The sequence below is a fragment of the Chiroxiphia lanceolata genome, chromosome 1, assembly GCF_009829145.1.
Source record: "Chiroxiphia lanceolata isolate bChiLan1 chromosome 1, bChiLan1.pri, whole genome shotgun sequence".
NCBI classification, from domain to species: Eukaryota; Metazoa; Chordata; class Aves; order Passeriformes; family Pipridae; genus Chiroxiphia; species Chiroxiphia lanceolata.
This window is the reverse complement of record NC_045637.1, coordinates 134,026,154-134,052,609: the sequence shown is the minus strand read 5'-3', so window position 1 is coordinate 134,052,609 and position 26,456 is coordinate 134,026,154. Positions and strand designations below refer to the sequence as shown.

Below are 26,456 nucleotides of genomic sequence, written 5' to 3'. Positions count from 1 at the left end.
TCTAACACTAAGAATTTCAGATACGTAGATTTATTTCATTATCTCTCATTAATATAAAACCTAACATTAAATGTATGTTAACCTACCTTTGCCCAGATGGCTGCTGAAAGTCCCAGGACAGGACTAACTGCTAGTATTACAAGGGTTAATTTCCATCCTCTTATGAGACCAACAATAAATCCTGCTACAAATGCCGTTAGTTGTTGAACGAGAAGTCCAATCTTGTCACCTATTCCATCATTAATCTTGGAGACATCACTGAAAAACAAATTAGATCCAGAAAGGAAGAAAAATGTAGAAAGGAAAACGAACGTTTTCAGTTTTGTTACATGATCATCGGTGTGGAGGGCAATCTTTACTATTTAATTGTTTCCAAATAACAGTTTTCTTCAAGGTAAAGCACTATATAGTGTGGTCAAGGAAAATTTCCTATTTCTTGTGAAACCGTAATGCTATAAACCTGGTTTTGTCTGAAAAGGTTGAAATTCCCTCTACAGTGTAAAACTACTCTCACTCTCTTGATTTCAGTTTTTTGATCAATTTGGCACTTGTGGTCTATTTGGGAATAAAAGATAGGGAAAGAGAAAGGAAAATCTTGTTATACAGTTAAAACTGTTCACACTGCTGGGGTCAGCTGGCACCTTATTCAGTCCTCAGTGTGCACAGAAACAAACTATATTTTCTCTCCCAAGGGATAATCACATAGGCTGGGCCTTAGTCATCCTCAGAGTTCAAGGAAACTTAACAAAAAGCTTTTCTGACATCTTTGTGACAGTCCAGCATCAGAAGTATTAGAAATTCAGTCTCTGAGACTCTCCATGAGAAAACTTGAAAACTTAATTTCACAATGAAAATAAAAACAAAAATTTGTAACTCAGACATGCTTAATAAGGTAAAATAACATTGGGAAAGGTATAGTGTACTTACTCCAGAAGACGAGTGTTAAGTTCTCCCACATCATTTACATCAAACCATCCAATTTCCTGTCTCATAATTGCATGAAAAAATTTTTCTCTAATTTTTTTTATTTGTCGACCTGCTGTTAGTGTCCAGAATGAAGTTTGTAAATAAGCGGCAAGAAGAACACCAGCTGCTATTCCACAATAGTAGTATGCATATCTGAAAGAAAAAAAAAGGCAAAAAAAGCAAGAATCTCTTAAATTGATTTTAATTACCTCACCAGTCTGAATTTAGCATGATGCTTACTTCTTCTGTTTCAGACCTCTGTAAAACTTGATAAGTTTTCTATGAATAATAGTTAATGTCAGGGTTTTTTTTTTTGCAATAACCAAAACAAAGATATAGTTAGACAGCAACTACCTTTCTTTTTTTTTTGTCAATTTAACATGCATTTTCTCATAAGATTATTTTAGAACTGTATTTCAGATACAATATCATTTTCACATACGTGTGTCACTTCCAAAAACTCCCTAGCATTTTTAACACACATGGACAGACCTAATCATATATACCTATATTATATAAACATTTACATCATACAATGTGTCTGTCTATATAAATAAAAATATGCACGGATGCTGGAAATGTTTCCTGATTGGAGAATACAGCATTACTACATGTACATCTATTGCAAGCAAATGCCATTGGATCAAAAATTCTTTTGCTCTCTATTTTGTGCATAGCTGATATTTTAATTTTAAATTAATTCAGCCCTGTGCAAGGTGTCAAATCCAAACCAGGAGTGTGTGAACCACTATATTTCTCAAACTGGAACACAACTTGAGTCACAACTTTAAACCATTCAAAAAGAATTAAATCAATTTTGATTTGATACACAATTGACATCAGAATCAGTTATAGGTGAACTTAAACCAGAATTAAACCAGAAAAATATATCTGAACTGATTCCATTTGTAAAGCATGACCAAAATCAAGGATTAAATATTCAGGGTGTATATATCTGTAATTGTAAGAATACTGCATCTATATAAAAGCAAATAATGAGCAAAAAGCTATAAAACTCTTATGACTTTCACTCGTGTACTAAGTTATGCATACTGATTCTGTAGAACTGTAACATGCTCCTTGGTGGGAGCAAATTGCAGGAATCTGTGTGCAAATGCTCTGCTCAAAAAAGGAGAGAATGGCTTTACAGATTAAAATTTTCAAATTTTAATCCAGTCTTTCTTGCAGCTATGATACCTTACAGTTTAGTTAGGGACTTCAGAACCATACTCATTATGAAATGCGTTTAATCGAAACAGTTTAATAAAAGCAGGTTAATGCTTAACGGAATGCTGGTTAGTTGAATATTGACTTTGATCACATTCAGCTTCATTAAAACTCTACAAACTTAAAAAAACCTTCCCAAACTAACCCCAAGAGCACTGCATCTAAATTCAGCAGTAATTACTTTAGACAATTATTTTATGATGTTATATGTCTTCAAAGAATTGATTTGTGCTTGGACTTTGTTTCATGACAAATTGTCTCAAAAGGGATTCATATCTTTGCCAGATTCCATGCTGATGAAACATATTCTGTAAATTCGCTGCTGAAACTAATCAGAGAGTAAATGTTTATTGCATTGTAAAGTAATAGTTATTTTTCTTTAGAGAAATAGTAGGGGTTTGGGCAAACTGTTGTTTGAGTAACAAACACAACCAAGTCCACGTGTATATTTCAGTATCTGAACACACCTCTGTGAGAACTTTGTCCTTGTAAAAGGGTTTTATTATTATTTGACCTGCTGGCAGGCATTCTTAGAGAAACAAGGAGTGGGTACAACCAGCTGCTTCTTCAAACCAGTGAAATCACTAACTCAAGGCTCTATCTAGAAACTTTGGAAAAGAAAACCTGTTCCTGTGCTGCTAAGAAGTAATACATTCCTCATTAAACAATTTGTTTCTAAAGAGAAACTAGTGCTGCCTTTTATTCATACTTTCAGAGTTTTATTGTACTTTCAGAGTTAATGACTGAAAGATAAGGTGGCATGCCTGATGTTTGTGGTTGTTTGACCCTGGCTGGAAGACAGGTGCCCAACCCAACATGCTCCATCCCCTTCCTCAGCTGGACAGGGAAGAGAATAATACAATTAAAAGTTCATGGGTTTTAGAGTAAACATAAGACAGACTAAAAATGTTGTACAAGTAGGCATCAGGTATTTACTAAACACAGAACAGTTAGTGTAACTTCAACCATGCACAAATTATTTAGTTCTGCAATTCTGCCTTCAAATTTGCTTTCAAATCACTGGGCAAAAGGATATCCCACTGAAGGTGTGTATGCATTGGTTGCATTTGTGTCAGAGACTGACAGAAATGTTGAGGGAGCAAGAAACTGTGTGGCCACACTCTCCTATAAAGCATAAATGCCAATTCCCTGTCAGTTCATTCTCATTACATACAAGTTCTTCATTTCTAAGTAACGGCCTTTTCCTAATTTGCTCATTTATTTTAGAGTAAAGAACTATTTTTTAGGGTAAAGTTAGAAAATTAACTCCTAAATCTAAATGATCTGTAATTTTACAGTCCACTGTTACCAGAAATGATAATGTACTTTGGTACAAAACAGCAAGAGTTACTACAGCAAATGTCTTATCTCTTCCTTCTCTTCAGAAAAGACAATTGCCTTGAAGACCACATCAGATATTTTTCAATACCTAATGAGGAACAGAGTTCAACCTGAGAAAAAAACCTACATGAACTGTAGACATCCTGCATAAACCAAGTGTATGGACAGTGGTTAATAAAGCCCCTTAACAAAGCGCATCTATTAGCACCTTATGTTTCTGCTTATTTGATCTTTTCTTTATGGAGCTCTGTTAGCAACAGCATCTCCTGAATATTGTCTTCTGCTATTGCCTGCTCTAGAATGCTAGATTTAAGGCTGCATATAATCTAAATCTGTATTTTCTGCAGATAATTTCACAGAATCATAGAATTGTTTAGGTTGGAAGAGACCTTTAAGATTCTTGAATCCAACTGTTAATGCAGCACCATGTCCCTCAGTGCCACATCCACAAATCCTCTAAATACCTCCAGGGACGGTGACTCAACCACTTCCCTAGGTAGCCTCTTCCAATGCTTGACAAACCTTCCCACGAAGACATCCAACCTCCCCTGGCACAACTTGAGGCCATTTCCTTTTGTCCTATTGCTTGTTGTTTGGGAGAAGAGACAGACCTTTACCTCGCTACAACCTCCTTTCAGATATTTGCAGAGAGCCATTTAGTTGCACTTGATGCTTTGGCAGCAAAGCAGATATTATCTGACAATTTAAATTCTGTTTTTTGCAAGTGAATCACCACAGCTCAAGGAATCGATGGACAATAATCAACATAACTTTTTAGCATAACAATTACTCTTTATGAATTCAGAGGAAGAGAAGTAAAAAAGAAGGCAATGCAGATGTCATTGGAACACGGAGCACCCCTAAAATGGGGGCAGAATGGGTGAGAGCAAGAGATGACAGGGAAATTTTGGGGAATGGCTAGGGATGTTCAAGAATCTTCCCAGTGCCTCAAATAATCTCATGTGCCAAACTTTAGGTACATATATTTGTTTTTGTGTTTTTTAAGTGAGTAAAATATTCTTGGGAGAAGAATGGCTTGAATAGAAATGTGTGCCTACACTAAAAAAAGAGGAAATACCAATTTCTAATTACCTTGTCATGTCTTCTTCCAGCTTCTCGAGCATGTCTGCAGTGAAATTCATTTGAGAAGAATTCAGTCCTTAGAAAGAAGAGTAAATACTTTTAATAGAGTAAGCTTTAATAAATTACTTTTCCTGCATGCTGTTCAGCATATTCGGAGTTGTTATATCGTGTTTTGAATCGAGTTGATTTGAATGAAAGGAGAAAATTTTAACAAAAATTAATGAACTTTACTAATACAGGATTAGTCATAACTCCACTGACTACAAGACCGTAACAGGGTAACTTGAGATTAAAAAGTCTTCCTGAGCATACACAGAATCATAGACTGGGTTGGGTTAGAAGGAATCCAACCCCAGGCAGAGCTCCATGCACTCCAGCTGGTCATTGACATAGAGGGTGATGCCCCCTTCTCATCTTCCCAAATGTTCTTCCGGAAGAGCCTGTATCCTCTCATTCCAACATTCAAGTCATAGGTAGGTCCCCTCTCCAGGCTCCAGGCATCCCTTGCAGGCACTGGTATCACACTGGTAGGAGTGGGATGGACTGAGGTTCCTCTCCCTTGGCAGCTTAAGTTTAAAGACTGGGCAAGCCTATGGCCAAAGATGCTCTTCTCCTTCTCTCTCCCAGCCCCCAGGAGATGGGATTTCTCGATGCGAGTCCCATGGTCGGAAGTAGCTGAACCCTTGGACTGTGCCACCAGTCCAGTAATCATTTTTTGATTGACTAGATTTGATTAGCCCTTTCAAACCCTTTCCCTTTGACTGGAGGGACTGATGAAAAAAACTACCCACACACTAGAGTCCCTTACTGATGCTCTGAGTTCAGAGGATGACATAATCTGATCTATGTGTTGACACCAAAGTGACAGTATCACTCCTTCCTCTTGTATCTAGCAGTGCATGCCTACCCTCCTTTGTGTTTGATTTCACAGTTCTGATTCAGCAAATGAGGCTAGTCAACAGATGGATCCCAGAGAAAATTAGTACTTTTATTTTTGATAGTGAATCTCTGATTAATCTACCTGCTGATCTGATTCACCTCATAAACTATAACTGTCAGATTTGACGCAAGGGAATCAACAAGAGCCCATGCTGAAGAAATGGAAACCCAGCCACCTTCTGTTTATTACAAGCACAGTTAAACATGATTTATTGAATGTGCACTATAGCAGGTAATTTGAGAAAAAAGTCAAAAATAAAATCTACTAACGCAGAAACTAAAAAATACAATAAAAATCCCCCCAAATATAGTGTATGTCTATTACAATGAACATGACTTACTAATTCATGTGATAGTATAGCACAGGGGTTTCTGACATCAATATGTCCTGTCAAGATGCCTGAATCTCCCCATCTCTTTTTAAATACAAGCCATTGTTCTCAGCACAGCAGATGTATTCTTACCTGTAAAATTTAAGTCTCCAGAATCAACAAAGCTGTCAGTCATATCACCAAAAATTATCATCGCAATAGGGAGAGAGCTTCCATGGGCTACTGCCATAATAGTGCCCAGTATCATTAACCATTTATCTGACCAGGTGGAGTATCGAAACTGTAAGTGAGAAATGAATTCTAACTGTTGTATTAGAATGCTAACACAATGCTATGTCTACAAAGTCAAGAAAGTAAAGACAAAACTATCAATTGTACACCTGCTGTCACAAAACTACAACTTTATCTGATTAGAAATTCAGTTTACAAAACAATTTAAATGTACAGGAATAAATCCCTTCACCATAAGCACTTTTATGCTATAAACTCTCAAAACTAGAGAGGTGTACTATTTTAATGTATTAAATATGCACCTGGGTAAGAAAGGCCATAGGTAAACAAGGCACAAGAAATTTGCCCTTTTTAAGTTCACCATATAAAGTTCAAATTATAAGAAATGTTAATGGCATTGTGATAATTAAGGCAATAATCACTTTTGCTTCAAATTCATTATTATGCAGTCAGAAAAACTGTTCCTAATGTACTACAGACATTATAAAAATGTACTGAAATCCTAAATCCTCCTGCCATTGAACTTAATAAAGTTTGAGTTCATCTGTTACAAAACCATTGGCTTTATTCTGTACTGTAAAATGCTAAGATTACTGACTTAAATTATTGTCCTATGATGTAACTGTACAAGTGCAAGCTGATATAGCAAAGTAAAGAAATTGGGCATTGTCCAGCATCATGGACTATAGTTTTATGTCTGTTATTTGCAATATCATTGCTGTGTATCATGCATACAAAACCTACAAAAAAAGAAAATATTTCAGCATTACTAAAAGAGGACCTATGACTGATTTTGATTAAATATTGAAATACTTTTTTGAAATATACAGAAAAAATCTGGAATTTTAAGTACTTTTTAGTACTCAATTGTTAAGTTTCGTCAATGCCACAGAGTTACTCTTTACTGCTGATTCAGATGACTGAATAATGATTAATGGGCCTAATCAGTATGATTAGTACCTGACTCCAGTAATTTAGAGGACAAGACCACACATAATTGTAGACACATGGATGCCCTTTTTATTGTGCCAGAAGAAATGACTGAACATGGAAATCCCTATCTTTCACAAACAAAAATCTAGTATGGGTATGTTTAGCATGATCACTTATAAGGGAAGACTCCTAAGAATCCTTAACAGTAGTAAGACAGCTTCTTTAATATAACTGCATCCACAAAGGGAACTGCTTGATTTCTATGCTATAGCCAGTATTCTGCAGTCTCAAAGTATTTGGTACAGACAGTATGATAGATGCAGTGCACTAACATAATTGCAATAATTTTTGTTTAGCCTTTTGAAATGTGCCTGCATGAATATATAGGTACACATATACAGAGAGAATAAATCTTACCAGAGCAAACGGGCTGACCACCTTAGGTTTTTCCCCTTTCTTCTGCTTCTTCTTTTTCTTGCTAGAAAGGTATGATGATTTTAGTGAGTTTAAAAATGGATGACATTTTACACAAATACTAATGCAACATATTAAAGCAGTTCAATTAAAATACAATTATGAAAAAATTTACAGCAAAAAAATTGTGTGTAAAATGATTATGTTTTATTGGGCATTCCTGAGAATACCCTAAATCTCCAGGTATCAGCTCCTGACTGCTGTAAATTTAAGTCAAGTTCTCCTCAGTTCACCTGTTTCAATGGTTCCTCTACCTGGTTAGGGAAGTTGTGAACTGAAGCACTATATAATTTCAAAATAGGAAAGGGGAAGATAACTTACAAAATCAAATTTTTCCACATGGTGAGTGGGGAATACATAAATGGTTCAAGGTATGTAAAATATTGATTCCCTGCCATATAAAAGACATTAATTTTTAGGAAATAACATAAATGTATCCAAAATGTCCACTCCAACAGAATTTCTATAATATTTCAGATTTATTTTTTCAAATATAGTCAAATAAGTTAAAACTGTGGACATTTAGTCCTTACGAGGAAAAGAAAAAAGGTGCTTCTGCACCAAATGAACATGTCAATTAATGCTACTCTCAATTTGATACCAAGCTTCCTGTTATTAGGCTTTTCTGAAAAATAAAGTAAAATAAAATAAATAAATGAAATTAAATATAAAATAAGGTAATGTAATCTTATAAGCTTCAATACAGAATGTTCACAATGTTTAAGAATACTTACTGTTTTTCTTCAGATTCATGACCCTGGCTGGCAACATCATGAATATTTCCATCTGCAGTATAGTTTTTTTCATCTTCAGAATGCATTTTAAATTTATTGAAAATAGCTCCCTGTAAAATAATATTTGACTGAGAAATATACAACTTTAAGGACATGTTTTAAATTTTTTTTAGTAATCTCAAAAATATAAATGTTTTTTGAGTAATCTCAACAACGACTTGTTTGAAAAAAAATTACAGTACTTATTGAAATCAGTAAAGTTATTAACTGCAAGTGAATCCTTATAATGAACAAGTATAAGCCTGTTGAGAACAGCCCAGAAGTACTCATTTCATAACAGTAGGTCGTTCATTTAATTTCATTTGAATGATACAAGCATAATATTTTCTGCAATTCAGAAAAGATATACAAAATAAAGGAGAAAGTAAATGTTTATTTAAAAGAATTAATTTTTATCCAGTTAACTGGATTTTTCCCGATTTTAGACATTATAAAATATCTCTGATTTAAAAAAAGTCCCAAACTACTGACATACCGGGAAGGTTGTTCTGAGTTTGTGTCCAGTCCTCTGAAAATTTACTCAAACATGAGCAGAATTAAGATGGTTCAGGATACACTACCTGATTGGACTTTGCTCTTGTTACGTAAGACCGAGATAACAAAGAGATTTCTCTCATTTTTTTCCCCACTCCAATTGCCTTGCCTATTTTGGCAAGTAAAGTGTATGTGCACTTTGGACTGTACCTCCCTTTTCCTAAAGGGAATAATACTACTCCTTAAACACACACTTATTTCACTGTCACCTGGGAAAACAACCTGAATACTCTATTCTTCCATCAAAAAAAGTTCCCTGGATCTACTGTTGGCTTAACTATGCCCCTTAAATTCAGAGGAATTCCTCTTTACCTTATCAGAGGTGTTGCTGAATGCTCCAAGTAACTGTTACACTTGAGTCCATTCTTGCATACACAGTGAGAAAGAAACCAAATAACACCAAAGGATTGTTTTACTCTTTTGCTTCTTTTCCAATCTTCTAAGTCTAATCCAGGAAAACACAACCCATCTAACATGAAAGAAAATGGGATTTTACTGTAGTGCATATAATTTCTCATTTGAGTAACTGCAGAACAGTAAGATGAGTGTCAGACTCTGTTTAAAAATGGTTTGGAAATAGCTCTGGTCAGCAGAAATCTTCTCAATTAGCATCTTTTTGATTTTTGAATGTATGTTCAGATTCTAGACTGTTTGAAATGGACCACCTATTAGTAGTCCACTTGGACCATTATTAATGGACGTTGTGGAATGTATTGGCTTTATCAGCATCTGTAGGCATTACTTTGCTGAAAATAATAAATATTTAAAACATTTAAATTAAATGAATTTCACTTCTTAACCTTATTTCAGTATATGTATTGAACTAGACATTTTTCAACACTTTTATAGAAGTAAAATTTGTGAAAAGTTGAATAAAAAACCTTGTCCTAGAAGACAAGTAGATTTATATTCATTTCTCTGTAGGTGTCCTATCACTTTACTTACACAAAACTTACTTAATCTGATCATTACACAGAAGAAATGATTTTTGTTCCTTTTTTTCATGTATGCCTGTAATCTCAAAATTTTGGTAAACCAGTATTTTTATAATTTTTTGGAATACAAACAGTCTTATCAGATTGAGAAATGGTTTAGAAAGGTTAGTTTAGCTTTATCAGTCAAGCAAAATATAAAGGATTAGTAAGTTTAAGTATTATCTGTTTATGAAAAGTCATTCTGAAATATGTGTATGGAGGTCTATCCACAGCAGTTAATAGGTTTTAACTTGGGTGCCTAAATACTTTCCTACACTTGATCCTAACAAACTGGTCCAATTATTTCAGGGGAAACTGAATAAAGTCAAATGAGAAATTTTAAAGAAAATTAATTGGTTAAAAAAATAAAATATTATATGCAGGACTTTCACAACTATTTCACATTAAAGGGAGAATGGTCAAAACTAAAAGATCTTTCACAACATTTTGTTATCACATTGGAATGTCTTGATGCTATGGCAGTGCAATCATAATAAGAAAGGGAAATAGAAATATAGCAGAAGAGCAATTTAATTTTTACCAGAGTTTCTATTGCCTGCATACAGTAAAGCAAAGAAAATGAAAGACACCTGGTTTTATCACACTCTGAGCTGAAGCAACTAAACTGATACTAAAAAGGTGGGAAAATTGGGAACGTATTTTACACCTTAGTAGGATACGAAATTTTGTAATTTCTCTGTAGCTTGTTTACTTTGACTGCTGTTCACTCAGCTTCAGAACTGCACAGAATTTGAAATCAGAGAAGATCACTAAATCCTTCTTCTAATCTCTTATATCTTGCAGTTGGCTATAAATCATTCAGATACGTCCACGTTAAAATTGATAATTTGGGTTTGACTATATAATTTCAGTCTGAAGAGATTGAATTTGCATCATAAAACAACAACAGAAGAATCTGAGGCATCGCCACTACACATTACCTGCACTCAAGTATAAAAAACATGTAGGTGAATATAGCAGGTGATTCGCAACCAAAGATGTACAGAAACATCCAGAAACAGTGTAGGTGGCAGTCAGTCTCTTCTGAGGAGAAATGCTGTCTCATCCAAAGTCTGCCGACCAGTTTTGCCCTAAATACATTAGCAGGATTCATAATCCCAATGTTTGAAAAATGCTGTCTTCCCTCAGATCAGTTATTTGGTTAAATCAACAGCTCACCCTCAGCTTTAACCAAGCCTTGATGTCATCAAGGGAGATTTTTTAGTTCTGTAGACTGAAGAGCTGAGGTATGAAATCTCCTATAGACATTGTCTGTATCGAGTGGACACGAACCTGATGCTAAGTAAATATGTCTTGAAAGCAGAGTGTCCTGATCATTCAAAAGTCCAGAAGAAAACCTTTCTTTTCTCTCCTTCTACTTACTAATCACAAAATTTCACACAGAAGATAGATTTAAACAGAGATGACCAATCTATGACCTTTGAGCTATTTAAGGCTCATAAGCAATTCAAAATTCCTTCCCAAAGCAGTTTATTATTCAGTGATTAGAAGAAGCAGAGATCTGGTGAAATGGGAACTGTTGGACAATTCAAATCCCTTGCACAAGCAAATAAAAAATGGCTGATAATGTTTATGCACCTGGATTGTCCAAAACTCCAATACACGTCCATCTCAGCCCTATCCAACAGTGGACCAGTGGGATTCTATGAAGCAAATGACAAGTGCAGGTCAAAGAACTACCTCTATTGAGTTATGTTGTAAATGTCTTAGGGGAATTCAGGCAGTTGAAAGTTCTGCCAAGTGACTCAATGGATCAGGAAAGTTGACCTTGTCTAAAGTAAAGGCTATACTTGAGGAAAATATCTAGTACTTTAAAAATTACAATAGGTCACAAGTTTTTTGCACCTATTGGCTGTTTCTTGCTGCATTTCCCTTAACAGATATTGTTTTTTGAAGACAGAACAATACCTCTTGGATATTATTATTTCTATGAGGACCTGCATTGTCAGATATATTTTCTATTTGAAAATACTTATACATATTCAGAAGGTTTACTCAACCCTCTCTTTATTAAGATAGTAGCCAATTTCCCTTTGGCTGACATAATTTTACTGTTCTTGCATTATATTCACTCAAATTTTTAGAATTTTTGAGCATAGGAACTTGTATGTTTGAAGGATGACCATCAGTCCTTTGAAATAGTCTGTCAACACTGTAATGCTAAACTGAGGTACAATTAATTCCCTTCTGCTACTTGATATAAATGCATGGTTTGAATAATCTCTCTTGGGCACTCTGGTACAATGAGAGATTGTACAGGTACAATAAACTATGACAAACCTTAAATCCTTCTCTAAGTCATTGCTCTTACAGATCACTCACCAGTCTTTGCAGTATAGCTCCGTTATTCACAATAGTGTTTAAATTGTATTTTGCATGATTATAATCTAATTTTTGGATTGCTGTTAAGTTAGGTAACACAGATCATCCTGTACTGTAACTCACTATTAATTATTCCATACTGTTTCCAAGTATTTAATTATCTAAATTAACTTATCCAACCCTCTCCTGCATGTCAAAATGTCTCAACATTTGATGAACAAACTTCTGGAGCAGCAGAAAAGGCATTTCAGAAATAGGGCTGTCATGTTTTGTGGTGAAGTTTCAACTGCTTATGCTTCCAGAAAATAACTTGTGTTGAGAGGATCTCATCCCACAAATCACACATTGGTTCCACGTATTTTTTTTATCTGATGCAGGCCCGCAAAGGGAATGGCTAATTGGAACATGATATCAGAATAAACAACCAACACAGAAACTTTAATCTGACTTTGATAGCAGAGACAAAACATAGTGAAATGATGTCATGATGCCTTCAAAATTTTTAAACAAAATCAAGAAAAACTAACCCTTTTTATACTTACAATAAAAATAGCAAACGAGTAGAAACTGAAGCAAATACTTCAAAGTCTGAATATAATGTAACCAGAGAAAAATCCCACAAGCTACTTTTTTCTTTTATTTACTTTAAAGATGGAGAGTTGGATTTTCCAATAAGATCCAGGTAGACAAAATTGTGGAGTGGGTCCCAGGAATTCTGCAATGATTCCTCAAATGACATTCAATCATAGCATAGATTAGAATAACTGTGAAGAAGCTCTGTGAAGAATCCCCAAGGACTTATGATATTTTTCATAATCATTACTTGCAGTACAGTTGCATTTAAATTTGTATTCTTCCTACAGTTATAACAGAAAAATGCATTTAAAGAAATATAGTATGGAACATTTGGGATTTAAAAATGCTCAGGACTTTATATCACAAATGAAAAATTGCAGGAAAAATACAAAATTACTTCTTGTGCAGGTGGAAAACATTTTTTCCAATTGAAGCTGAATAAAACATATATTATTACAGACACCTCCAATTTTTTTCCTCTTAACTTTTCTAGGCAATGATATGCCTTGTAATATTGTAACAGTACAAGTAATCCTTCCCTCACTGAGTCTCTTTGATTGGACAGACACCTTTTGCTGTGCACAAAGAGCCCTTTGTAAGCTGAATACACACAACTTAAAAGTATTCAGCAGTTACTGATTAGTTACCATACACAACCATTTGTTGATAACTTAAACTAATGAAATATTAAACTGACTTGGTATGCTCAGTGCTCTGAATAAGAAACAGGAAAAGTCTTTGCTGGCCAAGAAGTCCCCAGTGAGGTGGGGTAGAGCTGGTTTCTACTGCCTCTGGAATGGATTCTCATTGTGACTTAATTGCTGTCTTCCGAATTGCTGCTTTTCCCTTTTCATGATGATGTTTTCCTCTTGAATCCTTAAACAGTTGCTTAATTCCATCTTAAGACTGTTACCTCTGTCTGCCATTTTACCTTTCTTACCTTGCAGAAGTCTCCTTTATCAATTTCTTTGTAGTTCTTGCTCAGAATTTAGCAATTTCCTCACAAGTCTGAGAGATGGTGACACAACTGTGTCTTGGATCACAGACAGCTGAAGTCCTGAGGAAGAAGGAAAGGAGTTTACAAACTCAAGTCACTATATATAAAATATATGACAGCATCAACATTATACCTGTACAGAAATTGAATCTATTAATATTGACTTGTTTCCTTGTACAATACTATTTAAAGTCACATTTTATGAATACTCGCATTCTATTCCATACAATTTGTGAAATGTCTAGATTACACAGGAAATTATGAGAGTTAAAAACCTGTTGTTCCACTTCTGCCTAGTAATACTGAATTCCAATTCTTTGTTTATTTCGCTATTCTACAATTAAAGCTCATTATATGTGGATGACATATAATGTCAAAACGCCATCCTGGCCATCCTCCTTCCTCCAGATCAGATCAATTGTTATATATGCCGTTCTTGACAGGTGTTTAAATTCTGTCTCTCCATTGGTAGTTTCTAAAAACAACGATGGAGACGTTTAGACTATCTGAAACACTAGGAAGTTTTTCTGATGTCTAACATGAATTGTCCTTGACACAGGTTAGACTTGTTACCCCTTTCCTATTCACAGCTTTCAAAATTTTAATGCTGCTTTCACAAATGTTGTCTGTCTTCTCTAGACAAAAACAAAAAAAAAACCCAAACAAACAAACAAAAACCCACTAAAAACCCAAATCTAAAACCAAACACAAAACCTAGTTCCTATAACCTTCTAGATAGAGTTGGTGCCATTGATCTTTGCCATTACTATCCTCTGGACCCAAACTGTTTCACAGGTTCTTTTTTTTTTTTTTTTTTTTTTGGTGGAAAGTAGCCTCAATCTGTTGTTTATTTAAAAAATAGGGAAATATTTTAAGTTTCTGTAAGTAATTTGACTTTCTTGTCCTGTAGCAATATGGAAGTATACTTACATATTTTACTTAATCTATATATTGAATTTTGTTACACTAGTGAAATGACTAATCATTCAGTTAATCTCATATGTCATCGATTATGGCACTATGACCATGTTTTGCATGTTAGTCTTTAATCAGAGTCAAATTGCTCTGTTCCTTTTTGATGTTTACCATAAAACAAATAATTGTACACTCCAAGGCAATTTTGTTTCTACAGGCAATTGTATACAGTCAAGACGTGTTCACAAGCTCCAAACCTTTTAAACAGCCATAACCATAGACAGTGGGGGTAATGCTTCATCATATCAACCACTTCTACTTCCAGAAACATGCTGTCACATGCCAAAGCTCTGTCTGCCTCATATATCACAACACCAGTGCATCTCTGACAACAATCCAGGGAGATTCAACAGGAAGATTCCAGTTATGATATCAAGTTCTGCTTCATGTGATCATTTTGCAAGAAACGGTTCTAAAGAGATTGGAGGAAATAAATCTCTCACCATGCAGGACTTCAGCAACCAGACCATCAGATTTCACTATGTTGTGGCCAGCTGCATTATGGCTACAGTTACTGAGGTTAATGAGAAGGCAATCACCTGTAGTCATTCTGTTGACTCAGACTAGATGCTCTGATGTCTCATTATCTATCTGCAGCTTCTCTTAACCCCCAATTTCCCTCTTTCCATCAGGAGTCTTTAAACTTAATTTCCACAAACTTATTTCCTAAAGTTGTACCCAATGGTTAATCCAAGCTCCTTGTCTCTCCTAACGCTTCCAGGTACAAGATCCTGGTTTGCTTGCAGTTCTAAGCTATCTCTAGTCCAGGGACTGTCAACAGCTGAAGCTGGTGGCAGAGAGAATGGAAAAACTCACTTCAGTTGTGACAAGCTGGTACATCATAAGATCACTAAAATATATTTTGATTCCAACAAGGTTTATTGATTCCAACAAGATTTATCGGGATAAGACCTCCAGATATTATCCATGTCAAGGGAAAAACAACCTTCTTCCATATATTTCCCACTGAAACTTGAATTTATTAGACTTTGGCCTTGCAAATCCAAATTTCACCTTTTTTTCTTATTTGTTTCTTACTCATTTCTAAGCATAAGCTTTGTGTAAAAGTGACATAACATACTAAACAGCAATGTGATCAGTATAAGTGCTAATTATAGACAAATATGAGTAATATGAGTAATATTAGTAAACAGAGACCTTCCTGCCCAAGAAACAGCAGAAAGAACCAATACAAACTAATCAGCAAACCACAGGGGTCTTGCTCAATGTTCCTCCCTTTCCCTGTGTAGACTGTGAAATCACAACATGATTTCTTGTCTACTTCTCAGACAGAATGGGAGATAGAGGCTGTAGGTCAGAGCCAGAAGGACAAGGGGTGGCTCCACAAAAAGTCAATATTCATGGAGACCCTTGAATGACAAGGTTTCAGAGAGTGCTCCAGTATCACCCAATGATAATTGAAAGAACAAAGTAAAGGCTTGTATTGCAACTTCCTCACCTTTGCACTCTAGACTTCCCCTTTCTGACTCAACCCTGAGTCACAACCTCTGCACAGTTTACATTCTGCTTGCATGCAATGACACGTGACCCTACGTAAGGGTCGTGGCAGTAAATGTAATTCCTCGATTTCCTTTTTTAGTCAGCAATAAATGATGAATGATTAACAGCTCACCCTGACTGAAAGAAGCATTCAGAGCAGTCCTGTTTTCCATGTCACCTTTCACTGAAAGCAAATAATTTTTGTAATATGGAAAATGTTCAAGGTAGCAACTCTCAGCAGCTCATCTGAGCACCTAGTCAAACTGAGATACCAACTACTGTAAGAAAATGCCTATATGTCTTGTATTCTGTGTCTGCACCTGGCAAACTAGGAATGCTGTTCCAGTAGAAATCAGAGGACTAAGGCAAATATCCTAAGGATCCAGAGACACCTCCTGTGGGCAAGGTATGCTTATTAAATGCTACAGGGATTCCTTGATGGGAGCATCCTCAGCTGTTCCTTATATAGTCAGTACTGTGAAGCAGAACTGAATTTAGAAAATATTTTAAACTACCTCTGGTGAGTGTCTATCGGGCTTGGGGCATGCAAACAAAGCCTTCTATCTAAGCAATAGAGGAAATGACCTGGCAGTGATTCCATGTCATGGGCCATTTGAAGAAGACATTATAGCATTTTCCATGGTATCTGAGGACAGATATTTTGCTAAGTTTTCCCACATCCTAAAGAAGACAGATGATTTCTGCAGTGACCACGCAAGGCTGGCAAAAGTTGATGAAGGTGTCCATTTAGTTGGAAGTTATAAGCAGGTGTGGTTAGAATCAGGCCAAGTCCTATAACCAAACAATTCCATGGTGTGGTGCACATGAGGAAGGAGAACGTATCTGCCTAGGTTATTCATGGAACATCTTGGCAGTATTTCAGAAAGATGCTTATGTGTCATGTAAGCATGCTTATGATGCTTATGTCACAAAGATTACTCTGTGTGACAGGACCAGAAGAATTTCTCACACACTAATTGGATAATCTAATGTGTACGAGAAATTGTGTGTTTACAAGAACAAAAGTTATTGAAATACAGTTCTTCATTTTGTTCCAAATATGTATGTGACAAAACCCCTTCTGGAATACTGGTGGATTGTTTCACAGAACAGAGTTACCACCTACTTTCCTAATCGATTTCCACATATATTTGTATTTCAAGTAAACTGAACTATTTAAGCATGGTAGGTCTCTCAGGGAAAGGATGTGTACGTGCTTCCCTACGTCCTAAAAATGAAGGTAAGTCTATATCATCATGAGTGCATGTATGGTCTTTTCATACTGGGGGTTAGATTGGGTTATCACACTTTATTTGTTACGGAGTTCACCTTGTTCCATTAAATCTGTCACCAGCACTGATGTTTCCTCTTTTTCACAAAAGGGTGAAGTCAGGCAGGCAGAATAATGCTTAATTCAAGATTTCATAGTAAGATGTTCCCCACAAACACTGAAGCCCCAAGAATAGGTAGAAGTTATTATCCTCTTTCTTTTGATGTTCCACCACTCTGGTTGTGATCAAAACATCTTGTTTGCTACCACAATATTCACAGCAGTGGCTATTCTGACAACGGTAAGCTTCGTAAACTGATCTCCTCACAACAGATCTCATGGACACAGGTGATTGTCATGCCATATCAGATGACTCATACATACATTAGTGTTAAACCATGATAGGAAATAGAGGAAAAGAATAATGACACTGCTCAACTATGAAAACCCCCTTTTTCTTCACAGATATTTATACAAATATGTAGAAAAAGAGAGGAATGAACAACAGAAAAGGAGAAATATATATGTATATCTTCTATATCAGCAAAATATGAGTAGAAATAATGGCAAATGTTTCCAAAACCCTCTGTTGTGCATCAATTTTGATCTAGTTGATAATAAAAACAGGTTTTTGTCTCTTTTTTGATCTGGGTGTATAATACTAGAGTGATGGCATTTAAAAGTAGATCCTCAGTTTCTGATTGCTACATTTACCTGATGGTTTTTGCAGTGAACCATGTACTAACTTGAAGACAGACCCTGAAAGCTATACTGTACAGATAGATTTCTGCAGACTCAAAAAGCCCCTTTACTTCAATAGCAGTCAGCCAGGACACAACTGCCAACTATGCATAACGAATATGTTACCATTTTTCTATTCAGGATAAAACCGGGATATATGGGAAAGTCAGACCACAACTACAATGAAAATTCATGCTAATGTGCCAGCAAAATGGGCTTTTATGATCCAGTTATGCAGTTACAACCAAAACAGTGTTAAGAAAAGAAGTCACAGCACTGGCTGCTCCTGCTTGGTCGCAGTGATCCTAAAACAGGAGATTATTTTAACAATAGCAACTGACCTGACTGTGGAGCAAGTAAGAGGATATGCTTAAAACTATAGGCCACTAAATTCAGAAACTTGTAAAATGGGACTTTTGGGCCTAAAGGATTAGCTTTCCTTAACTAGTAAAAATTACACAGCCTCAAAATGGAGTATGATTATCGGTTATACCTCAAGAAGAATCTCCTGTAAGAAATTTAATAGATAGATGTCTCAGAACAGTTATCTAAGCAATGAAAGGAGATTTGGCTAGCAGGAAATCCATCTAGAACACTATGAAATTGTAAAGTCATACAAAACCTGGGAAAACTGTTGGGATTGGCATCCGAGAATGTATCTGATTAAACAGAACCACAGTGACTTTCAAGTAACAGTGGTACAAGAGTTAAGTCAGCAAGAGTAACTCAGGGGCCTGTGAATCAAGCAGAAATACAATGAGAAGAGTTGCAAATTCAGGACAAGGACAATGGATAAGGTAATGAAGGTAAGAAGGAATACAAGGAAATCTCAGTCCTGTAGATCTGACAAAAGGTCTGCACATATTGTAATTTTCAGAAATATGGTTATAAAAGATGCAAAGCCTCCATTTCAAAATAAAAATCAAAGGGAAGAGAAAAGGGAAAATAGTCCTCACTGTGGGTCTAGCTCTTTGTGTAAAAAGGGGTAAATGGGAACTGCAAAACGGTAACTGCAAAAGATCCTTGGAGAAAATGATAAAAACTTCCTTTAGGGGACACCAATGGGACTGCAGGAAAGCAACATGATAAAATCTGAGGAAAAGAGGCAAAGATATGAGAAAATGGGATAGAATACATAAATTCTTCACTGGCTCATTTTGTTAAGGAAATGAAAAATCATGAGGAGGAATGAAAACAACAGAAAATAACAGATCCCTTTCAGTGAAGCCCTCTGGCATCACCTCTTCCTCTCAATAACAAAGACTAGGAACGCTCTGCTGTCTAGTTGTCCCTGGTCTAGTGGTGAAATTACAATATAATCAATGCAAATGGCCAATAACAATATTAGTACTAGATGGTCAAGAAAAGAACATTAACTCCCACTAGTGCCATGATGTTAATTGATACTATAAAGTCAATAACCACTCTTCAATGAATATTTGTTCCATCTGGAACTCAAGAAAATGGAAAAATGATAAAATTTGTATTATATGCATGAAAGGATGTTCAAGTCCCTGTATTAAGATCTCTGCCTGCAGTTAAATAGCTGCCAAGTTCAGGAGTTCCTTCTGAGTATAGTAGTGGGAGGACCCCTCATATAAACACCAGGGAATTATTGGCATAGTCTTGCTGAAACAAAATGGATTAGGTTCAGATTTTGCTACGGATGTTTGTGGAATTGGGCCTGACCAGTGGGAGGTGAGGGTGGAGTGATTCCTGCAAGTCATTGATGCTTTGTTATTAAGAATCCGGAGGAAGTAAAAACAGTGGATATTTGGGTAACAGAATTTCCTCAAGTTTTGTGTGTCTGTAAGCTAAAATGTAAAAAAATAGAAGTTGTGATTGGAAGGTCCAGATCCTCCTCCCCAAAAAACCAATATCAACACCTGGATAGCCAGAAACAGAGGAAGGACTCCAATCCACCAACAAGTTTATTGGAAAGCAAGTTCTTAGTACAGAGACTTATCCTTTTAACATCCTATTTGTCCAGTGTCAAAAGCAAAGGAAAAATCCTAAAAGTGAGATTTTAACACTTACATAAGGTAGCCACCTCTCAGGCTGTTTGTAGTGGAAACATGCCTGAAATTCATGTAGCACTAAGCAGAATATTTCACTGATTTTTTTGCTATTGATTTAGCCAATGCTTTTTTTACAATTCCACTAAGATAGCAAAGCTGGTAACAACAAACATTAAACTGTGAGAGAAAGAAATATTGTTTTATACATGTACCTCGAGACTTTCAGATCAAATGTATCACATGTGGATGAAATGACCATCAAAATGTGTTATGTCATCCCATACATGAATGATGAGTTGGTACATGTTAAAAATGAATTGAAAGTTCGGGAATATATTCAGGAAGTAATCATCATTACTTTCAACACAGGCTTTAAAGTTAATCATGACAAGATTCAGCTGGTACAATCTGAAATGAAATATTCAGTAATAGCTTTAGGTCAGGAAGGAATGGGATCAGCAATGAGTAGAACTGACTACGAGAGTCCATGCAAGTAATAGTTGTATGAGATTCAATTTTGGAATTGCTTACATTTTCGTGAGAATTACATTTGCAGAAATCAGTACACCACTAATCAAATTAGCAAAGAAATTTCACCAACAAGAATGGAAAGAAAAAAAGAAGCAAAAATACACTACTTCAAACACTGGCCTTTAGATGCTCAGACTATTGTAAACTGTTTCATGTTCAGCTGGCCACTACTGATCTACACTGTGCTAAGAACACAGAAATAAGATGAAAGTTACAGCCTTTGCTTTGAGAGTCTTAAGACCTGTGGGAAAGAACTCTATTACATACTAAAAAACAGGTTAAGCATTGGCATAGGCAATTAGCTTCAGGAATACATCACTAGAGTCTGTTTTGCAGTAATACACGTCACACATGCTTCACTAAAGTATATATCACACGTACTCCACTGAAGTTCATAATTTCATAATCAGTGGAAAAGTACAAACTGGATACGTATCAAACCCTAGGCTAGCTGGACAATGACTTTTATAAAATAAAAGCTTTATGTAGAATATAAAAAGATTTATTACTAGCTCTGTATGGCTTTTAATCACTGGAATAGAACATAAATGCACTTTACCTGTTTATGCGTCTCTCACCAGATAAAAGCTCTGCTATCGACTTCGTGCCACAGGTTATTCAGTGTGGTTCACAAATGGCTCCAGTTCTTTTCAAAAGTGTGGAAAATCCTCTATTAGATATGCTGCAACTCCTGGGAAAAATAAAAAGAGCCGTCTGCCTTCACTCTGTGCAAGCAGCAGAACCACAAGCTCTGCTAATGAGGTTAAAAGAGGAACCCGAAGGAAATGATCTAGCTTTGTACATAGTTTCAGACCGGATGCATCAAACTTTAACTATTTGGCTACCAAAGTAGAATAAAAATTACCTTCAAACACAAAATGGAGATCTGGTAGCCTATCAATCATGGAAAGGAAATCCTGTACATAGGTTAAAAAAAGAAGAGAGGAAAAAAAAATGCAGGTCATGTAAAAGCATACCAAAAGGAATATAAAGAGGCAGCAGTATTGGAATAGTCAAGCACATACCCTTGTCAAGATTGTGGTGGCCCCAGTAGACTTAACATTTGAAGAAACACACAGTTTGAAAACAAACCAAAGAAAATGATACAAAGCAAGGTATCAAAGACCGAGCTATTTACCACATGAAAATGAGGACATTGAGGGGCAATTACTATAGAAGCTAGTAGAGAGGTGAAGCATAGAGAGTGTACTGTGGCCAGGTAACAAACACTTGTAGATAAGGAGCACTCTGTACACCTCCAGTAGACTTGTTTCAATAGGTGCACGAGCAAGATCATTTACGGGATGTTTGAATGCAAAAGGGAGTATTAGAAGGTAGGTAGTTGGCCAAACGTGAAAACAGATGGGTATATAATAGCTTAGTTTGTGCTGTGGTGAATACCCTCACTAAGAGAAAATTAAAACATCAGAATTCATGAACCGTAGGTGTCATGTTTTTTAATCCCAGACGGCAAGTAAGTACCACAGCCATTTGCTCGCTCACTCACTCTCTGCCCAGTGGGGTGGGAAGGGGAATTGGAAAAAAGTAGAAATTCATGGCTTAATGTAAGAAGAGTTTTGTAATTGAAACAAATTAAAATATAATAATAATAATAATAATAATAATAATAATAATAATAATAATAATAATAATATAGATGAGGGGGGACATAAAACCCAAGAGAAACAACTAATGTGCAATACAATTGTTCACCACTCGCTGACAGATGCTCAGCTAGTCCCTGAGCTCCAATCAGCCCCTCCCAGCCAACTCCTCCCAGTTTATATACTGGTCATGACATCCTGTAGTATGAAATATTCCCTCGGTCAGCTCGGGTGACCCACCCTGACTGTGCTCCCCCTGCCCTCAGCTTCTCGTGCAGCTCCTCAGTGGCAGAGCATGAGACACTGAAAAGTCCTTGACTTAAGGGAAACAGTACTTAGCAACAACCAAAACATCAGTGTGTTATCTCATAATTCTCATACGGAATTCAAAACACAGTACTGGACTCAGAAAAAAGCAAACTCTTTCCCAGCAAAAACCAGGACAACAGGCTATCATACAAACAGACTATGCTAGATTTAGCGTAGTCCCATCTTATTCCCATCTACCACACAAAGTGAGAGTAAGCATGGTTTCCTAATTCTAGAGCCACTGAAAAAGTGGGTTGAGTTTGTTCCAGCAAAGAAAGCTACAGCCAAGTGTACCACACTGCATATTTCGTTATATATATACCACAATGTAATATACCACATTGTATATTTCAGATGGGATTTAAACCAATAGATTGATTTGAAACAAGGAATATTTATTCCGGGGCAAATAATCAGGGAATTATGTGGGAGCCTGTGAAGAAAAGAAAGGCTCCACGTTGTTTGAAACTTGCAGTTCAAGGTAAATTGAATGACCTGATGGGACTACAAAAATAGCACTAAGCCAAATGGTGAAAAATTAAAGAAAAGTTTGGGATATCGCATCACCTTCTCATTGTAATGGCCTGTGAACCACAACAGCTTCTCACAAGCTCATGTGATTTTGAGCTATGCCTGGAAGTAAAATGATTGCCTAATGTTTTAACTGAAGAATGTATACAGACCCTATCTAAACACATGGAAAGTGTTTAATGACGTTATAGCAACTCAGATGGGAAGGAATGCTCAATGCACGAATACGCAAACAAGAATAAACCAGTACTCTGAAGAATGACAAGGAGGAAGGAGAATAATGTTCCATATTTTCCACACAAATTTACAGTCTAAACTATAAATAGGATGGACCAGATCCAATTATAAACAAAGCAGGACCTTATGTATATGAAGAAAAACTCACGAATAGAAAAATGTCTAAATAGTTTCAGTTTCAATTTTAATTATGGAAAGGTAAATAAGTCAACAAAAAACAAGAATGTTATGTTATAGACTTTGTTATTACAATTTAAGAGTCAGTAAGGGAAGTCACAGCAGAACTATTGCTAGCAGAAAGGCTTTTAAAAGAAGCAGCATAAATTAATTATTAGGCTTTGTGTGAGTGAAGTTTTCATGTATTTATTAATAATTATGTTAGGTTCAAATTTGTGAATATTTGCTTGCATAAAAAGGAAGTAGTAAGCATCCTGCTTTTTGTTGATAATAGACCCTACCTCCAGTAGCAATGGAAAACTCTTTTGTACCACAGACCATAAAAATGTAAGATACATGTCTCCACTGCTTTAAAATTGTGGGAAACAAATATGAGGGCTAAACAACAGCATCTATGTTCTATGGTGCCAAAAATAATTTTATGATTTTAACAAAAGTCTCTGATTTTAAGGGAAAGTACTCTGGGGGCTTGAAGCACATACAAATTAACCTTGAATATTTTATTTCTACCTACTTGGCTAAAAATCAAAAGAATGTACAGCAATTGTGATGGAACTTGGACAACCATACCAACTGATATATGAGTAGAGAACAGCAGAGATGGTTAAACAAAGTGTTAAAATCAGAAGCGAAGTAGAAAGCGAAACAAACGACAAAAAGGAGAGGTCAAACATTTAGTTCACAGAGTTTTACTGTTTGTGCGGTTAACCAAAGTTTCCAGAGAAAATGTACCATTTTGGGTATACAAATACAAATACTACTTTGTAGCAACAAAGCAATAGAGTGCATATTGCTGTGAAGAAAGTTTTACTTTGACTTTTCTAAGACTGAACAGATATACTGCTTTTATTAAAAGGTTATTTGTAACATTGACCCAGAAATGGATTCCATGTGATTGAGCCCAACATACCAAGAGGGTTGGATATAATTTTAAGGGAGCAGAAGTTGTAACTGGAATTTTAGATACCACTTCTCTAAAAGCTTTGAGTAGTAAGTGATCAAAAGTGGGGCACATTATATTCAACATACTAACCCCACGAAATAAATATACGTATAAATAAATATTTGAATGTGATTTACATAAGATATTTTTATTAAATGAGATTGTACAATGTCATATGGGAATCAAAAAGTGGGTAGAAATAGTAAAAATATTAGTTTTACAGAAAGAAAACTACCAATAACAGTAGATTCTGCAAGCAGTAATCACCAGCACACAAGTTATAGGACAGTAAGAGCGTAGGATGGCCAAAGTTTCAACCACTGAAATGGGATAGAGATGTGATTTTAGAAGAAATGAAGGCCAAGATGCTATACAGAAGAAGGCATAGAGATGATTGTAAAACAGCACATGCACAACCCGCATTGCTATTGCCTGAAGATATGTATCAGTCACTGCACAGGAGCTGAGGGGCACTACTCATGGTGTATTAACAGATTCAGAAATGTGATCATAGTCACTGAGTCCTGTCACAAAGGAATGCTGTCCAGAGAAGCCCCCACTATGGGAACAGAGTATTGCTCCTATGATAGCAGAAGCTACTTGTGTGTGGACCTAAATAGTTAATGATTCTAGGACCTATGACACCAGATACAGATACATGTTATTGTTTCTCTGTATTTATTTCAATATAAATCGCCAGAAAACTGTGCTCTGTGTAGAGAAACAGGTATGCAAGATTTCTCAGCTGTATAATTTAGGATAGACATTTGTAATGTTCGCCTATACCAACAGAATTATAATATCCAGAACATCACCAACCTGGGGCTAATTTGAAATCTTTATGACAAAAACATTAAGGAATCATGGAAAAGAGAGCAAACAGCTAAAAAAAATTTAATTAATAGACATCAAACAGTGAGAAGACATAGTACTTTGGAGACTCAACAGCCACTTAGACCAGGAAAGGATGAAGAAACATTGAATCTACCATGGTATTTTCAAAGGACAATCACTGTTACAAGAATTATGTGTTCTTTTAATCATAAATCATTACCTGTGTATTAAGTAGTTGTCTTTTTGTTACAGGTTGCAATATACCTTGTAATGTGTGACAGAAGACCTGGGGCTATCTGGAGCTACACAACTGCAAAAGAACTGTATTTTGCAAGGAAATCATGAGACAAGACTGGAACAAGGTGACACTCCACCTTCCTGCTCTGAGGCAGTACTTAGCCTTGAGCCAGCAGAGCTTGAGACTGTGGGTTTGGAATCACAGAGTCACAGTATGGTTCAGGTGGGAAGGGACCACTGGAGGTCATCTAGTCCAACCTCTCTGTTCAAGCAGGGTCCCCTAGAGCATGTTACTCAGGAGTGTGTCCAGATGGCTTCTGAATATCTCCAGGGAAGGAGATATTCCCACAATCTCTGGGAAATCTGTTTCAATGCTCAATCAGTCTCACAATAAAGAAGTTCTTCATGTTCAGGTGGAACTTGTGCATTAGTTTCTGCCCATTGCCTCTTGTTGTTTGGCACCACTGGGAAGAGCCTGGCTCCATCCTCTTGACACCTTCCCTTCAGATACTTGTAGACATCAGTGAGGTCCCCTCTTAGTTTTCTCTTCTAAGGCTGAACAGGCCCAGCTCCCTCAGCCTTTCCTCATAAGAGAGATGCTCCTGTCCCTTAATAATTTTCATAGCCTGCTGCTGGACCTCTACCAGGAGCTTCGTGTCTCTTTTGTCCTGAGGAGCCCAGAACTGCACACAACACTACAGATGTGGCTCCACTAGGGCTGAGTAGAGGAGTAGGATCACCTCCATTGACCTGCTGGCAGTGTTCTTCCTAATGCACTTTGGAACACCATTGGTCTTCTTGCTCA

At 36.2% G+C, this 26,456-nt stretch overlaps 1 protein-coding gene and 1 long non-coding RNA gene across 7 annotated transcripts in view; both read right to left on the bottom strand.

The window, feature by feature from the left end:
- The window catches only part of LOC116788521 (ATP-dependent translocase ABCB1-like), a 37,841-nt gene extending 28,628 nt beyond the window's left edge, over positions 1–9,213 (bottom strand). For 4 of the 5 annotated variants that reach the window (XR_004357670.1, XM_032691427.1, XM_032691441.1 and 1 more), the window contains exons 1-7: positions 8,796–8,877; positions 8,261–8,370; positions 7,470–7,530; positions 6,021–6,168; positions 4,627–4,693; positions 928–1,119; positions 87–258 (exon numbers count right to left, since the gene is read on the bottom strand). Coding sequence is in view for 4 of the 5 variants with exons in the window: in XM_032691427.1 (XP_032547318.1) it covers positions 87–258; positions 928–1,119; positions 4,627–4,693; positions 6,021–6,168; positions 7,470–7,530; positions 8,261–8,346 (726 nt within the window). In the remaining variant the exon portion in view is untranslated. Of the gene's footprint in view, positions 1–86; positions 259–927; positions 1,120–4,626; positions 4,694–6,020; positions 6,169–7,469; positions 7,531–8,260; positions 8,371–8,795; positions 8,878–9,166 lie in introns of those variants that run through there. The other variant, XM_032691434.1, reaches the window with a different exon arrangement.
- LOC116788545 lies at positions 9,211–26,059 on the bottom strand. 2 transcript variants are annotated; one of them, XR_004357683.1, is made up of 5 exons: positions 25,635–26,059; positions 21,645–21,696; positions 21,339–21,470; positions 13,688–13,804; positions 9,211–9,323 (listed from the first exon to the last, which is right to left on the bottom strand). It is a non-coding gene; the product is annotated as an uncharacterized LOC116788545 (long non-coding RNA). The 2 variants fall into 2 exon arrangements; XR_004357681.1 differs by lacking the exons at positions 21,645–21,696; positions 25,635–26,059 and having other exon boundaries at positions 21,339–21,597.
- Positions 26,060–26,456: the final 397 nt, after the last annotated feature.